The sequence below is a fragment of the Mustelus asterias genome, chromosome 16, assembly GCF_964213995.1.
Source record: "Mustelus asterias chromosome 16, sMusAst1.hap1.1, whole genome shotgun sequence".
In the NCBI taxonomy this organism is placed as follows: domain Eukaryota; kingdom Metazoa; phylum Chordata; class Chondrichthyes; order Carcharhiniformes; family Triakidae; genus Mustelus; species Mustelus asterias.
Genome location: NC_135816.1, coordinates 76722687 through 76739740, shown reverse-complemented (window position 1 = coordinate 76739740; position 17054 = coordinate 76722687). Strand labels below are relative to the sequence as shown.

Sequence of the window (17054 nt, the reverse complement as noted above, 5' to 3'; positions counted from 1 at the left end):
TTCAAGGCTATGGGCCAAGTGCTAGTAGATGGGATTAGGTAGAAGTTCAGGTATTTCTCACATGTCGGTGCAGACTCGATGGGCTAAAGGGTCTCTTCTGTACTGTATGATTCTATGATTCTGATTATGTGGATGTGGAGGATTGGCCCCAATATGCCAAAAGAATTGGATATTTCTTTCAGGAAAATGGATTGGAAGGAGAATACCGGCTAACAGTCATCCTCCTGGCCACTTGTGGGGCCCCGATTTTCAGCATCATAAAAATTTTAACTTACCTGGCAACCCCGGATTCAAAATCTTTTGACAAATTGGTAGATATGGTATTTGACCACTACAACCCTAAATCATTTGTTATATTGCAACACGACAGGTAACACATTGGATTTCCCTGGGGAACCACTCACTGAATTCTTGACGAGACTGCAGGAATTGGGAACAAGGCAAACATAGAGGATCAGGATTAAAGATAACATAGAAAATAAATACCACTGGATTAGTTGGAATGAGTAACCTGTTTCCTTTTTATATTCTCTATGTAATTGTTAGGAGCAGGCCATTTTACCCAATTAACCGTAAACTCAATGTAGACAGCAACTCAACTTTCTCACTGCAATCCTCCCCCTTTCTTTCCAATGTAAATTTTTAAACTTCAGCACTCTCGCCAAAGAGCTCTGAGAGAGAGAGAGGGGAGTTCATACAGGGAATTCAGGTGGACATATTGGATAGACAAATACGAGGGCCACTTCCGTGACTCATGAAGCCCGATTGCAAAAAACATAATTTATGACAGAATGCAAAGTAAAACCTCCCCCCACACCAGACTTTCCACTGCGGTCGCCACCCTTGCCGTGTTAAAGAACAAAAAGAACAAAGAACAATACAGCACAGGAACAGGCCTTTCGGCCCTCCAAGCCCGCGCCGCTCCCCGGTCCATGATTGAATCCTGAATCCAGGATCCCCGCCCAATTTTCCAGCCTATCTACATCCTAATATCCTATCCACCGAGCTGTCCCTCACAGCTACGATGCTTTGTTCATCACTAAGTGTTGGCCTGAGTCTCACGCTGTGTCGGCACCACCTCCTCCAATAGCACTCTGTTTGACTCCCCTGCTTTGCAGTTGCAGCATGGTTGCTGACAACCCTTCCACAACTCCCTGGATTTCCTGATGCATCTCTGCCAGCCGCTGGCTTGGGGACAGCGGAATCCTGGCCTCCGGCAGACCTCCGTGTGCCCGAACCCTCGGATGTGCCCGCCTCCACCCAATGTGCATCAGTGGCTGTGATGTGGTCACCAGATCGTGACCCAGAAGCCTCAACACTAAAGGTACCCACCATGGTGTTCGTCTCTGTGTTGGTGGGTTGTGTGGTACTTGCCGGTGACGCTTCAGTGGTACTGCCCTCAGAGGATTCCTCAGTGCCTCCCTCCGAGGTGTCATCCAGAGGGTTGTGGGCAGTTTGCTCCAGAGCAGCAGGGACAGCAGCAACACCCGAAGGGCCGGGTTCCGCTGGGTCCAGAGCTGGAAAAAAAAAACAGATTAGGGGGAGGGAGGCAAAACATTCAATGCAGCATCGCACTTAGAGGAGGACCAAGGTGAAGTGTGCGTTTCTGCTCACTTGCATGCTGTACGCCAACATGGCTGTCGGTGACCATTCGGGATGGCCCATCACCCCCTGCCAACTCCATGGCACGCTCCTCAATGCAACTCAGCTGCGGCAGGTCAGACACCACCACCAGTCTGTGTCATCTCCCTGGCGTTGTCGATTTTCTTTCCCTGTGGGAACATAAGGTGCAAATCAAGCATTAACATGTGTGCCTGTGCCTCGGGCGTTGTGCTGACAGTTTTGGGGAAAGTGCTCACCACTGAAGGGTGCTCATTGAGGGGTGAGGGGAAGGGGTTAGATTCTGTTCCTGGGGAAAGGGTCACTTGTTTCATCGTCTTCAGGTGTCTAAGCAGGGTTGGAGATGCGTGCCAAGCATGTGCGTGGTTCCAAGAGGGATGCTCACTCACCCTTGCTGCTCGCAGAAGGTCGTTCATTTTTTTGCAGCACTGCCTGCCAGAGCGCGGTGTCAGGCTCCTGGAATTCACTGCTTCTGCCACCTCCTCCCACAATGCCGTGGCAGGTGCACCCCTTGGGTTGGGGCCCAGGCCAGGGAAAAGACAATGATGCCTCTCCTCCATGGCATTAGCAGGTCCTCCTGGTCTATCTCCGAGAATACGCACTAGTTTACGCGCAGCAATCTTTGTGGCATGACTGGCTGTGTGTCCATTCCTGCAGCTTATATACAGTTCTGGCTTATTAGGGGAGTGCAGGTGCATTGAGTGCGGCCAGTCAAGGGCCCGTTGGTCCCTCATGGCAGGTTGGTGCAAAAGGTTAAATCTCACGGGATAAAAGGTGAGCTAGCTAGATGGGTGGAGAACTGGCTCAGCCATAGAAGTGGAGATGCCGGCGTTGGACTGGGGTAAACACAGTAAGAAGTTTAACAACACCAGGTTAAAGTCCAACAGGTTTATTTGGTAGTAAATAACCTGTTGGACTTTAACCTGGTGTTGTTAAACTTCTTACTGTGTCAGCCATAGAAGACAGAGGGTAGCAGTGGAGGGGTCTTTTTCTGGTTGGAGGTCTGTGACTAGTGGTGTTCATGATGTGGAGATGCCGGCGTTGGACTGGGGTAAACACAGTAAGAAGTTAAACTTCTTACTAGTCGTGTTCCGCAGGGCTCTGTTCTGGGACCTCTGCTGTTTGTGATATATATAAATGATTTGGAGGAAGATGTAGCAGGTGTGATCAGTAAGTTTGCGGACGACACAAAGATTGCTGGAGTTGCGGATAGTGATGAACATTGTCAGACAATACAGCAGGATATAGATAGGTTGGAACATTGGGCGGAGAATTGGCAGATGGAATTTAATCCAGATAAATGCGAAGTGATGCATTTTGGTAGATCCAATGTAAGGGGGAGCTATACAATAAATGGCAGAACCATCAGGAGTATAGACACACAGAGGGACCTGGGTGTACAAGTCCACAGTTCCTTAAAGGTGGCAGCACAGGTGGAGAGGGTGGTGAAGAAGGCATATGGCATGCTTGCCTTTATTGGACAGGGCATAAAAGTTGGCATATGATGTTGCGGCTGTATAGAACGTTGGTTCGGCCACATTTGGAATACTGCGTCCAGTTCTGGTCGCCACACTACCAGAAGGACGTGGAGGCTTTGGAGAGAGTACAGAAAAGGTTTACCAGGATGTTGCCTGGTATGGAGGGTCTTAGCTATGAGGAGAGATTGGGTAAACTGGGGATGTTCTCCCTGGAAAGACGGAGGATGAGGGGCGACCTAATAGAGGTGTATAAAATTATGAAGGGCATAGATAGGGTGAACAGTGGGAAGCTTTTTCCCAGGTCGGAGGTGACGAACACAAGGGGTCACGGGTTCAAGGTAAGGGGGGCAAGGGTTCAACACAGATGTCAGGGGGACGTATTTTACACAGAGGGTGGTGGGGGCCCGGAATGCACTACCAAGCAAGGTGATTGAGGCGGACACGCTGGGATCGTTTAAGACTTATCTAGATAGCCACATGAACAGACTGGGAATAGAGGGATACAAACGAATGGTCTAGTTGGGCACATGAGCGGCGCAGGCTTGGAGGGCCGAAGGGCCTGTTCCTGTGCTGTACTGTTCTTTGTTCTTTGATTTAACTGCCTCTAAATTGTCAAACTTCAATATCCAAAACCGGATGAGCAGAAATTTATTTCCTTTAACAGAATTCTGCAAAGTCATTGCCATTGGTCCTTGCCACAGCCATCGGCTCCATCCCTCTCCTTGATTGCTGTCTGAGGCTGTTCACAACCTTGGTTTCATATTTGACTTTCACGTGAGCTTCCAACTGTAAACCCGTTCCATCATTAAGAACACCTATTTTCACCCACATACTTCACTTATGTCCCAGCTTATTTCCTGCTGAAACCCTCATTTATAATAACCTAATTAACTCTCAGCTTGATTATTCCAACGCCCTCTTAGCCAGCCACCCTGCTTAACCTCTAAAAACTGAAACTTTTCCAAAACTTTTGTCTTGCACCGTCCATCTCCACAGCACATTCCCCACCCCGTACACACACAGTACTCATTGCCCTGCATTGAACATCTGGTTAAACAATGCCTCGATTTTAAATTCTCATCCTTATTTTCAAATTCCCCTGTCACCTCACCCTGACCTATCTCTGAAATCTCCCTCAAACGCCCAACCTCTGCGAAATCTGTTTCTTCCAATTCTGACCTCTTATAATCATAGATTTAAATCGCTGCACCATTGGTGACTGTACCTTCAGCTGCCAAGGCCCTAATCCTCTCGGCTTCTCCTTCCTCCTCTAAGAAGCTCCTTAATGCTAACCTTTTTTATTGTTCAGCGTCAGAGTTTGTTTGATAACATTCCTTAGAAGGCACCTTAGAAAATGTTACTGTGTTAAAGGTGCTATATCAATGCAAGTTGTTGTCAGAGGTAGGTAGGGGCGGATGGTGGCACAGTGGTTAGTGCTGCTGCCTCACAGTGCCAGGGACCAGGTTCAATTCCAGCCTTGGATGACAAGTAGAAGTGTTTGAAAGTGGAGTCACAGGTGGACAGGGTGGTGAAGAAGGCATTCGGCATGCTTGGTTTCATTGGTCAGAACATTGAATACAGGAGTTGGGACTTTTTGTTGAAGTTGTACAAGACGTTGGTAAGGCCACACTTGGAATACTGTGTACAGTTCTGGTCACCCTATTATAGATAGGATATTATTAAACTAGAAAGAATGCAGAAGAGATTTACTAGGATGCTACCGGGACTTGATGGTTTGAGTTATAAGGGGAGGCTGGATAGACTGGGACTTTTTTCTCTGGAGCGTAGAATGCTGAGGGGTGATCTCATAGTGGTCTATAAGATAATGAGAGGTATATTTTCCCAAAGGTAGGGGAGTCTAAAACTAGAGGGCATAGGTTTAAGGTGAGAGGGAGAGATACAAAAGGGTCCAGAGGAGCAATTATTTCACTCAGAGGGTGGTGAGTGTCTGGAACGGGTTGCCAGAGATAGTAGTAGAGATGGGTACAATTTTGTCTTTTAAAAAGCATTTAGAGAGTGACATGGGTAAGATGGGTATAGAGGGATATGGGACAAATGCAGGCAATTGGGACTAGCAGAATGGTAAAAACTGGGCAGCATGGGCAAGTTGCGATAAAGGGCCTGTTTCCATGCTGTAAGCCTTTATGACTCCATGACTGTCTGTGTGGAGTTTACACTTTCTCCCCGTGTCTGTGTGGGTTTCCTCTGGGTGCTCTGGTTTCCTCCCATAATGCAAAGATGTGCAGGTTAGGTGATTTGTCCATGATAAATTGCCCCTTAGTGTCACAAGATGTTAAGGTTAGGGGGATTATCAGGGTAAATGAGTGGGGTTTTGAGGATAGATCAGGAGGTGGAATCATCTGAACCAAACAGGCACATTGATGATTTAAATACTTGAAGAAACTTGAAAGAAGAGTTGAAAATTTACAGATATATCAGCATCTGAGGGAAAAGGTTTCACCTGGAGATTCTTTATCAGGCCTGCTCTGAAGCAGTCTTATCTCTCTCAGACATTGTCAACCCTGCCCTGTACTTCCGGCATTTTCTGCTTTTGTTTGAAACCTGAAATATAGATACGGTATCTAATTTCCTTTTGATTTGTGAGCACTGAATCATTACTTCCGCTGTGATCATTTTTTCAACAAAGAACACTTTCCAGAATGCATGAAACACTGCATGAAACACAAATGTTGCTCTGATTAGAGATAATAAAATGAAATGACTACAATCATCTTTTAAAAACAATTTCTTCTTTAAGTCAACTATATAAAATATGAGTCGTAGGAAATGTTTACAATGGGCGTAAGAAAAACAACATTATTTAAGAATGTGAAGTACGCATCACTATCTGCTCAGTGCCTAGTATTTTCTTTTCTATTTTAATCTATCAGCCAAGCCCAGTGCAATGTAGTTAGAATTTGTTTCTATTTATTTATATCCATTTAATAGGCAGCTATTGCTACATGGTCCTCATTTGAATGGATTAGATCTGTTTAGGCTGTGCCACATACATATTCATAGGAACAAATGGTTTCACTTTGAGTAAATTAAAAAAATGCCTCACTTAATGCTCAAACAGGAGAAACAAAAGAAGGTTGTTGTCATTGTTAACGAGTGCCTCAATTTACTGTTCAATGGGGCAGATAAATGGATTTAGGAGCTAATAATCATGCCTGTCACTCAAGCCTGGTGTATGGAGTCCCAGCGGTAATGGAGAGCCCATGGGATGAAAGGGTTGACATGGTATTTGATGAGATGATGGGTATCCAGACTAATGGACGATAAAAGGATTGGGAAGAGTTACAAGGATGATTGTGGATTAAAAGGTTGCTTCATTTTTACCTTGTTTTTTTTTAACTTCTGTTTTGCGTACTCCTTTACTGTCGCAGCACTGTTCTCTTTAAGGGCTTGCACTTTTGAATGGCAGAATTAAGACCACATATTTGTATTTGACTTGGTTTCAATAACCTGCTATACTGCTTTAGTTAGAAATCAAGTAAATGATATAGGGTATGTTCTGGAACTAATGACCAATAATTTCTCCTGTGGATCACCACTTTGTTATTTTTAAATATGTTTTCAAATGCAAAATTGAAAGATTAGATAGAGATTTTTTAAAAACTGCGGAAGCTAGAAAATAGAAACAAGATCTTAAGTGCAGAAATGCACAGAGGATCGGTCAGCCTCTTGAATGGAGAAAATAACAGTTTAACATTTCAGAATGAGAATCTTTGTCACTTCTAATTGAAGGTAACCTTTTCTCAGATGGTGACTGATTTGCTGTGTCATCCAGTATTTTCCTATTTTTTTAAATGCTTACATGCACAGACATGGAGAAAAAAGGGGCAGCACGGTGGCACAGTGGTTAGCACTGCTGCTTCACAGCTCCAGGGTCCCGGGTTCGATTCCCGGCTCGGGTCACTGTCTGTGTGGAGTTTGCACATTCTCCTCGTGTCTGCGTGGGTTTCCTCCGGGTGCTCCGGTTTCCTCCCACAGTCCAAAGATGTGCGGGTTAGGTTGATTGGCCAGGTTAAAATTGCCCCTTGGAGTCCTGAGGTGCGTAGGTTAGAGGGATCAGTGGGTAAATATGTGGGGGTAGGGCCTGGGTGGGATTGTGGTCGGTGCAGACTCGATGGGCCGAATGGCCTCCTTCTGCACTGTAGGGTTTCTATGATTTCTATACACTTTTCATGGGTAATTGGACTTATTAAATATAAATAATTTTAAAAGCCTTTTTATTCCAATATTAGCAGTTATTTTGATTTGATTTGATTTCATTTCATTTATTGTCACATGTATTAGTATACAGTGAAAAGTATTGTTTCTTGCACACTATAAAGACAAAGCATACCGTTCATAGAGAAGGAAATGAGAGAGTGCAGAATGTAATGTTACAGTCATAGCTGGTGTGTAGAAAAAGATCAACTTAATGCGAGGTAGGTCCATTCAAAAGTCTGACGGCAGCAGGGAAAAAGCTATTCTTGAGTCAGTTGGTACGTGACCTCAGACTTTTGTATCTTTTTCCTGATGGAAGAAGGTGGAAGCGAGTATGTCCGGGGTGCGTGGGGTCCTTAATTATGCTGGCTGCTTTGCCGAGGCAGCGGGAAGTGTAGACAGAGTCAATGGATGGGAGGCTGGTTTGCGTGATGGATTGGGCTACATTTATGCCCTTTTATAGTTTCTTGAGGTCTTGGGCAGAGCAGGAGCCATATCAAGCTGTGATACAACCAGAAAGAATGCTTTCGATGGTACATCTGTAAAAGTTGGTGAGAGTTGTAGCTGACATGCCAAATTTTCTTAGTCTTCTGAGAAAGTAGAGACGTATATATAGACCTATTATAGAGACCTATCAACAGGCAAGCACAGATAGAATGGACCAAATGGTCCACACCTGTGCTGTATCATTTGAGGTTTCCCTTCATTCAAGAAGTTAAACAGACTGTCTATTCCCAAATGTCTGTACTGCTGTATAATTGGTGCAAGACATGAAAATACAGAGATATTCCTTCTCTGTTTTTTCATATTAGTTGGATAATTGTGGAATTTGTTTCAGCATGATCTATATTTTGTAATCGAAATTTTGAAACAAGCACTGACAAATATCAAACCAACATTTGAATATGAAGTCATTCCAATTGAATTTAGGCAGACAATGTGAGACTACACGGTCCCACAAAGCTTTAATAAAAACAGAAGTGCTGGAAATATTCAGCAGATCTGGCAGCATCTGTGGAGAGAGGAAAAGTTAATGCTTCAGGTCTGTGGCCTTTCTAAAATTAGGTGTGGTATAACTCTAATCAGTTAAAGCTGGCATCTTAAACATCATGCTGGATCTTGATAATGGCAGCAGAGCATAGACTGTTCTTTTAGCGCTGTGTTAAGAGTAACATTCTCAGCCAAACATGCATGCAGGTAAGCTTCGTACTTTTCCTGGCCAGATTCCCCATTCATATCATATTCATTATTAAAGTAGAAAGAGTGCAGAAAAGATTTACTAGGATGCTACCGGGACTTGATGGTTTGAGTTATAAGGAGAGGCTGGATAGACTGGGACTTTTTTTTCTGGAGCGGAGAACGCTGAGGGATAATCTTATAGAGGTCTATAAAATACTGAGGGGCATAGATCAGCGAGAAAGTCAATGCCTTTTCCCAAAGGTAGGGGAGTCTAAAACTAGAGGGCATAGGTTTAAGATGAGACGGGGGAGATACAAAAGGGTTCAGGGGGGCGATTTTTTCACACAGGGTGGTGAGTGTCTGGAACAAGCTGACAGAGGTAGTAGTAGAGGCAGGTACAATTTTGTCTTTTAAAAAACATTTAGACAGTTACATGGGTAAGATGGGTATAGAGGGATATGGGCCAAATGTGGGCAATTGGGACTAGTTTAGGGTTTTAAAAAAAAGGTGGCATGGACAAGTTGGGCCGAAGGGCCCGTTTCCATGCTGTAAACCTCTATGACTCTATGACCCTATATCTGTGAATAGAGAGGAACTTGGGGAAATACTTTCTCCGCATGCTTCACTGCATCTGGTCAGCACTGCTGACTGTACCTGGAACTGACACAGCTTGATGTTTATACCAAATGGAAGACTAAATTATAGGAAAATAAGTTAGTTTCCTCCAAGAGCTCTGCAAATCATCAATTCTAGCTTCTTTTCCATACCATTGCCTCACCATTAGTGGCTCTCCCTTTCACCCCAAGGCACTGAGCTCTGGAAATTCTTCTCTGAATCTTTGTCTTTCTACCTCTCTTTCTTCATAGAAACATCGCAAAACTACAGCACAAACAGGCCCTTCGGCCCCACAAGTTGTGCCGAACATATCCCTACCTTCTAGGCCTACCTATAACCCTCCATCCTATTAAGTCCCATGTACTCATCCAGGAGTCTCTTAAAAGTCCCTGTTGAGTTTGCCTCCACCACCACTGACGGCAGCCGATTCCAGTCGCCCACCACCCTCTGTGTGAAAAACTTACCCCTAACATTTCCCCTGTACCTACCCCCCAGCACCTTAAACCTGTGTCCTCTCGTAGCAGCCATTTCCACCCTGGGAAAAAGCCTCTTTCAGATGTTCATTAAAACCTACCTTTTGACCAAGTTGTCAGCTATCTTCCCAAGTATATTTATGGGCAGAATTTAATGTCCATCCCCAAAGTGAGTTTTAATTGGGCAGGAGTGTGGCAGGTGGGAACCTGTCTTCCTGCTTCAGTCCCAACAAAGCCTGGGGAAGGAAGCTCATAGACAATTGAGGGCCTTAAATGGGCCATAAATACCCACCTAAGGGTTTCATTCCACCACCGCTGGTATTCAAAGGCCAGTCGAGGGATTGGACACCAGATGGCTGAGATCAATCTTCTTGTCCTTGCTCCCAAAAGAGAAAATGCTGGAAAATCTCAGCAGGTCTGGCAGCATCGGTAAGGAGAGAAAAGAGCTGACGTTTTGTCAAAGCTCCAGCTTTGCCAGCTAGATTGCCAGCTAAATATACTTCTGGTTTCAGATTTCAGCATCCGCAATAATTTGCTTTTATTCTTGCCTTTGTTGCTGACTACCTCTCCTCGATAAGCACCACCACCTTCACCACCACCTCCTCAAACTCGCAATCTCAATCCCACTGTCACTTCCCTTTGGGCCGGAATTCCTCGAAGATCCTCGGCCTCTGGTGAATTGCTTGCCAGCAGTTGCCACCACTCCCACTGATGCTGCCCATGATGCACAGCTGCTGGCATCTGATTGGCTGACAGCTCTTAAAGCGAGGGACTTCCACCCATGGGCCCTCAGTCCTGGAAAGGCCAGTCGCTGTCCACAAATTTGACAGACCTTCCCCAAAGGAGGCGTGCCACATGCTATGGGACATTTCAATGTGAAGGTCAGATCATCATCATTTGTATTAAATACTGTCCTAAATATGGCTTGGTGTCAAAAGTGCTATATACTTACTGAATTACAAGTCACCACAACTGATTTTTACCCAGCCCCTGATACTGGAAAGCTTTCTGTACTCTTCAATTATTGGTGAGGAAGTTTCCAGCTTGACCTCAGAATATATTTGTACAGAAAATTGAAACTTATCAGAAGAGAAAATGCTAGAAAATCTCAGCAGGTCTGGCAGCATCTGTATGGAGAGAAAAAAGAGTTGATGTTTCGAGTCCAGATGATCCTTTGTCAAAGCTAAGTATCAATTTATAAAAGCAAATTACTGCGGATGTTGGAATCTGAAACCAGCATCAGCAGTAATTTGCTTTTATAAATTGAAACTCATGTCTACTTTGGACTTGTAAACTTCAACCTTTCAATTGCAAATTCATTAATAAGTTGTAAATTCATTCTCACATGATTCTGACCTAAAACACCTCATTATATAATTATTTTCTCCCTCAGGTTTATGTTCGAATATCTGAAGTTTTGAGCCTTACTGATGAAACCCGTGTTCTTGAAACATTTGTGGCAAAAGTGTGAGTATGTTTTAAATAAATTCTTTCCCTGCGCAATGAGGTAAGGGATGGTATGGAGACAAGCAAATAAATTATTTAATGACAATTGCAAATGCAAAATTTTCTCTTCTGAGACAATCCTCCCCATGCTGGAATGAATTGGATTGGCTTCATCAATTGGACTTCTGTTGGATCCTGTGCATTTTGCCTTATCCTGTTGTTTCTGTAACTACTCTAGTCAGGGTGCTAGAGTAATCTCTCTGTTACTTATTCTTTTCCAGAACCACCTGTGAGACTCCCTACTTCTCTCCCACTGCCTCCCAGGTTAAGAACAGCTGTCACAGCACATGCAAGACTCTTTATCTCCTACATTTTCAGTGTTCAAATTCAGGACGAAATACCTCATGATTCACCTCATTATTTACTGTCCCCGACTTTGGTGGCTTTGACTCATTTTCATCCTTTTTCAGTTCTTTAATAAATGGTGCTACTGAGTTCCAGTTTGAGTCTGTTAGTGTGTCCTTCCTGTTCTGTCTTTGGGGTAGTTCGAAAAATTGACACATTAGAATTTGGTAATGGACCCTGCTGATTAAACAGTTGTGTAACAGTGATGATGTGATGCTGTTATTTCTAGGCATCTTTATTAGATGCATTAATGTCAATATAGTGCATGCAATAGCAAATTTAAAAATGCTAATGTACAACAATGAATATTTCATAATTATTCTTTATCACTATGACACAACCAATCCATGCAGTACTAATATAATTTGTGTACAACTGAACTCTGAAATGATTAAAAAGACATTAAAACATGTTTTCATTAAATGTTAGGTGCAGTGTTGAAGCCCAGTGCAGAATTTTTCTCAGAGATTCCATAGCATTATAACTATTATTTGACAAAAACAACCAGAAGGACTTCACAATCCCCCCAAAAAACACAGCTCCACAACTTTATCTACATTTTTAAAAAAGCTACAAAATATCTTAACCATTAAGACTGGAAGAGAAATTGTTAGACAATTTCCCTTTGATTCGATTATGTTAGGCTATTTATCTCCACTGGCGGCACGGTAGCACAGTGGTTAGCACTGCTGCTTCACAGCTCCAGGGACCTGGGTTCGATTCCCGGCTTGGGTCACTGTCTGTGTGGAGTTTGCACATTCTCCTCGTGTCTGCGTGGGTTTCCTCCGGGTGCTCCGGTTTCCTCCCACAGTCCAAAGATGTGCGGGTTAGGTTGATTGGCCATGCTAAAAATTGCCCTTAGTGTCCTGAGATGCGTAGGTTAGAGGGATTAGTGGGTAAATATGTAGGGCCTGGGTGGGTTTGTGGTTGGTGCAGACTCGATGGGCCGAATGGCCTCTTGCAGTACTGTAGGGTTTCTATGATTTCTATGACCCCAGTGATATGGCAAAGGGTACTATGCAGTTGAACTGTACAAAATAAAAGGTCCCAGGTTTAATAACTGTGTACATTGAATTAACTATTCTCAGCTTGAATGACAATAGGAGTGCTAGAATTGACTGCCCTGGTGAAGGGTGGAAATCACCCTGGCCACAATCCAGGGATTGCTGCTGAGATGTGCATTTGTGTTAATTTCAGTCACCACAGAATCATAGAATCCCTACAGTGCAAAAGGAGGGCATTTGGCCCATCGAGCCTGCACTGATAACAATCCCACTCAGGTCCTATCCCTGTAGCCCCACGTATTTATCCTGCTAATTCCCCTGATACTAAGGGGCAGTTTAGCATGGCCAATCAACCTAACCTGCAAATCTTTGGATTGTGGAAGATTGAGATTGGCTTTGCTGTGCTGCATTACAAAGCCGGTTATGACCCTTTAAAACATGCTTTTTTAGTTACATTCATGGGATGTGGGCATTGCCGGCACGTGGAGAGTATTCCGTCACACTTCTGACTTGTGCCTTGGAGATTATGGACAGGCTTTGGGAAGCCAGGAGGTGAGTTATTTTCAGCAGAATTCCTAGCTCTGATCTGCTCTTGTAACCTCAGTATTTATATGGCTCTTCCAGTGCAGTTTCTGGTCAATGGATGTTGATAATTCGGAATTCAGAGATGGTAATGCCATCGAATGTCTTGGGGAGACATGGTTAGATTGTCTCTTGTTAGAGATTGTCATTACCTGGCACTTGTGTGGCACAAATGTTACTTGACACTTGCCTAAGAAGATTTTGCATGTGAAACAAAACTTATTTATTCTCTGACCATTGAAATATATCTGACTCTGTTATCAGAACAAGGAACTAACAATGGCATAATAAAAAGGTGTGAAGTCAATGTGTGGATTTGAACTAAGAAGCACCTATTTCCATATGTGAGGAAATTTTTGACCATTGTTCTTTATTCCACACAGGAAATGGAGAGTGGCTTTTGATAAAGAGAATAAATAGATAAATGTCCTGTTTGCCGCTCCCACGTTTCCATTGATAGTTTTCAGCATTAAATATTTCTACGTGCTCCAGTAATGAATATCCCTTTTCTTACAGTGTCAACAATCTGAAATGCTGGGGGAGAAGTGAGCCTGTGATTTCCAGAACATTGCAGTTTCTCAATGACCTGTCTGTTGGATATCCTTTTCATTGATGTAGCTATGCAGTCATAAAAACATAGAAACATAGAAAAACTACAGCACTAAACAGGCCCTTCGGCCCCACAAGTTGTGCTGAACATATTCCTACCTTTTAGGCCTACCTATAACCCTCCATCCTATTAAGTCCCATCTACTCATCCAGGAGTCTCTTAAAAGACCCTATTGAGTTTGCCTCCACCACCACTGATGGCAGCCGATTCCACTCGCCCACCACCCTCTGTGTGAAAAACTTCCCCCTAACATTTCCCCTGTACCTACCCCCCAGCACCTTAAACCTGTGTCATCTCGAAGCAGCCATTTCCACCCTTGGAAAAAGCCTCTGAGAGTCCACCCGATTTATGCCTCTCAACATCTTATATACCTCTATTAGGTCTCCTCTCATCCTTCGTCTCTCCAAGGAGAAAAGACCGAGCTCCCTCAGCCTATCCTCATAAGGCATGCCACTCAATCCAGGCAACATCCTTGTAAATCTCCTCTGCATCCTTTCAATCTTTTCCACATCCTTCCTGTAATGAGGCGACCAGAACTGAGCACAGTACTCCAAGTGAGGTCTGACGAGGGTCTTATATAGCTGCATCATTATCCCCGGACTCCTAAACTCAATCCCTCGATTGATAAAGGCCAGCACACGATACGCCTTCTTAACCACCTCCTCCACCTGCGGGGCCGATTTTAGAGTCCTATGGACCCGGACCCCAAGGTCCTTCTGATCCTCGACAGTACTAAGAGTCTTTCCCTTTATATTGTACTCCTTCATCCCATTTGACCTGCCAAAATGGACCACTACGCATTTATCTGGGTTGAAGTCCATCTGCCACTTCTCCGCCCAGTCTTGCATCCTATCTATGTCCCTCTGTAACTTCTGACATCCCTCCAGACTATCCACAACCCCACCAACCTTCGTGTCTTCGGCAAACTTACCAACCCATCTCTCCACTTCCTCATCCAGTCGTGGCTGTACAATTTCAAAACAATGTGTTTGGTGCAGCAAGGAAGAGAACAGTTCACCTGGCAAATACCACTCTCTTCCCCTTCCCAATTGAGAAAAAAATTGAGAAAAAGAAACTTATACCCAAATTATGAGGAAAATTATTTGCTTTTTGAGCCTGTGGAAAAATCACAACATGGAGTGAAGTAAATGATGAAGTGGGGGACAAAAAGCCTTGGTCACATCTTGCCCCAATTGAAGTACATAGATTAGGAAAAACAGAATGGATTGTATTTAGCTCAAATGCCCTATGGAATAACTTACTTTATTTCACCCAAAAGGCTAAGGAAACAATATTGGAGAGCAGAAATAAAAGTTAGTAAATCAGGAAGTGGAACGGTCAGTAGTGTTCAGGTAAGGAGGCGGCACGGTAGCACAGTGGTTAGCACTGCTGCTTCACAGCTCCAGGGACCTGGGTTCGATTCCCGGCTTGGGTCACTGTCTGTGTGGAGTTTGCACATTCTCCTCGTGTCTGCGTGGGTTTCCTCCGGGTGCTCCGGTTTCCTCCCACAGTCCAAAGATGTGTGGGTTAGGTTGATTGGCCATGCTAAAATTGCCCCTTAGTGTCCTGAGATGTGTAGGTTAGAGGGATTAGTGGGTAAAATATGTCGGGATATTGGGGTAGGGCCTGGGTGGGATTGTGGTCGGTGCAGACTCGATGGGCCGAATGGCCTCTTTCTGTACTGGAGGGTTTCTATGATTTCTTCTATGAAGGATATAGCCCAATGAACTCAGCATCCACCACGACCTTCACAGTTGCATTTGATTTTACAGAATTGGAAAAGACTGCGGGCGCGATCTTTCCGCCCCGTTGCGCTGGTCGATTAGTGGGGTGGGAAAATAAAGCGGATGGCGAAAATTGGATTCATGCCTGGTGGCTCGGAATCCTCCCAGGCAATTTTCTCCGGCACAAGCAGCATCACACCCAATATAGGAGCGATGTCAATTTCAATGCATTTGAATAGGTTTACATGTAATTAGCGAGTTTGGCACAGCTCTCCTCCCTTCCCTCATTCCCACCTTTCCCACCTCTACGCCGTGACGTCACGCTGGAGCGAATCATAGGTGGTCAATAAAATTCTGGGCTTGGTGCAGTAATGAAGGGGAGATAGGAGATAAGCCCCATAGCCCCCAGAGTGCAGGGAGGGTTCTCAGGGGTTGCAAAGCTTCTGGGTGGGCTGGGGTGGGCATGGATGCTGGGGTTTCGGGGCCACTGCTAGTTTATGGGGCTGTAGGTCAGGGATCACTGCTGGCTCCAGGCCCATGGTATGTGCATTGCCCCTGGCTGCAGAAAGACCCCACAGTTGTGCCATGTGAGATCCACCACCAACACCACGAATATCGACCTGTTTGCCCTGCTATCCGTCTGCTGGAACAGGCATTGTGGCTCACTCCAGACCTTGCATCTCAGGCCCCAGTAACAGCAACAGGCAGCAGGTCTGGCAAAGACTGTCCCAATCAAGCAGAGTTCAGCAGGTGTAACATGACCCCTCACATTGCATGGACTCTGCAGTGCTGCCTTTGATGGGATCCCCTCGTGATAATCAGGAGGCTGCCCCAACCCCATCTGGCTGAACTGCAAGATATACCTGGAAGGCAATGCAGTGGTTGCACCCATGTCTATGCTTCAAGGGTCTGCAATGGGGATGCCTGCACACCCACCCATATGCTCTCTTTGCCTGCCGTGGCAAGAATGTCAACTGTGAGCAAACCATTGAGGTAACACATGGCACCTCATGTATGTTAGGTTGTCAGCGTCCGGACTCATGGTTACTGAGAAGGGGTAGGGACCCGGCAGGATAATCACACTAAATGTTTCTCTCTCCCTGCCACCATTGACTCTCTCCCCCCCCCCCCCCCCCTTCCCCCCCAATTCAGGTATGGATTTTGGATTGGCAGCTGTTGAGATGGCAATCATTGTAGCGGCCTCTGAGAAGGAGGAGGGCGACAAGGCCAGCCCAGGCCAGAGGCTGCAGCAAAAGGGCACGGGGGTACGGTTGGGGCCAAGACGTGGCCATGCATTGTCCTGCAGGAGGGTGGGGGAGGGGAGGGTGGGGGCGCAGGGGAAGGAGGAGGCGGAGACCCAGGGTCCACAGGTCCCATAGCTCCTTTGAGGGGATGACAGAAGCCGCCTGTTGTGGCAGGTTCCGTCTCTGTCAGGAGACAGTGTGAGATCTATGTCGGGCTTCACAGATCTGGCATCTCGAGGGACAGGAGGACATCTGCTCCCGTTGGGAGTGAAGGTCACGGCAGCCCTCAACCACCAGGTCCTTTCAGGTATCCAGTGGGGACATCTGTGGAATCTTTCAGTCCTCAATGCACAAGTGCGTCCGTGAGGTCATGGATGTCCTGTCCACTTGGGCTGGCAATTACATTCAGTTTGACGTGGGCCAGGCCCAATAGGAAGCCTGGGCTGCAGACTTTGCCAC

General features: G+C 45.2%; 1 protein-coding gene across 1 annotated transcript in view; it reads left to right on the top strand.

The window, feature by feature from the left end:
* LOC144505369 (ran-binding protein 17-like) overlaps positions 1–17054 on the top strand; it is a 1005849-nt gene that overhangs the window by 544333 nt on the left and 444462 nt on the right. The window contains exons 16-17 of the mRNA XM_078231487.1: positions 10974–11047; positions 13534–13614. Of these exons, the coding sequence (XP_078087613.1) occupies positions 10974–11047; positions 13534–13614 (155 nt within the window). The remainder of the gene's footprint in view (positions 1–10973; positions 11048–13533; positions 13615–17054) is intronic.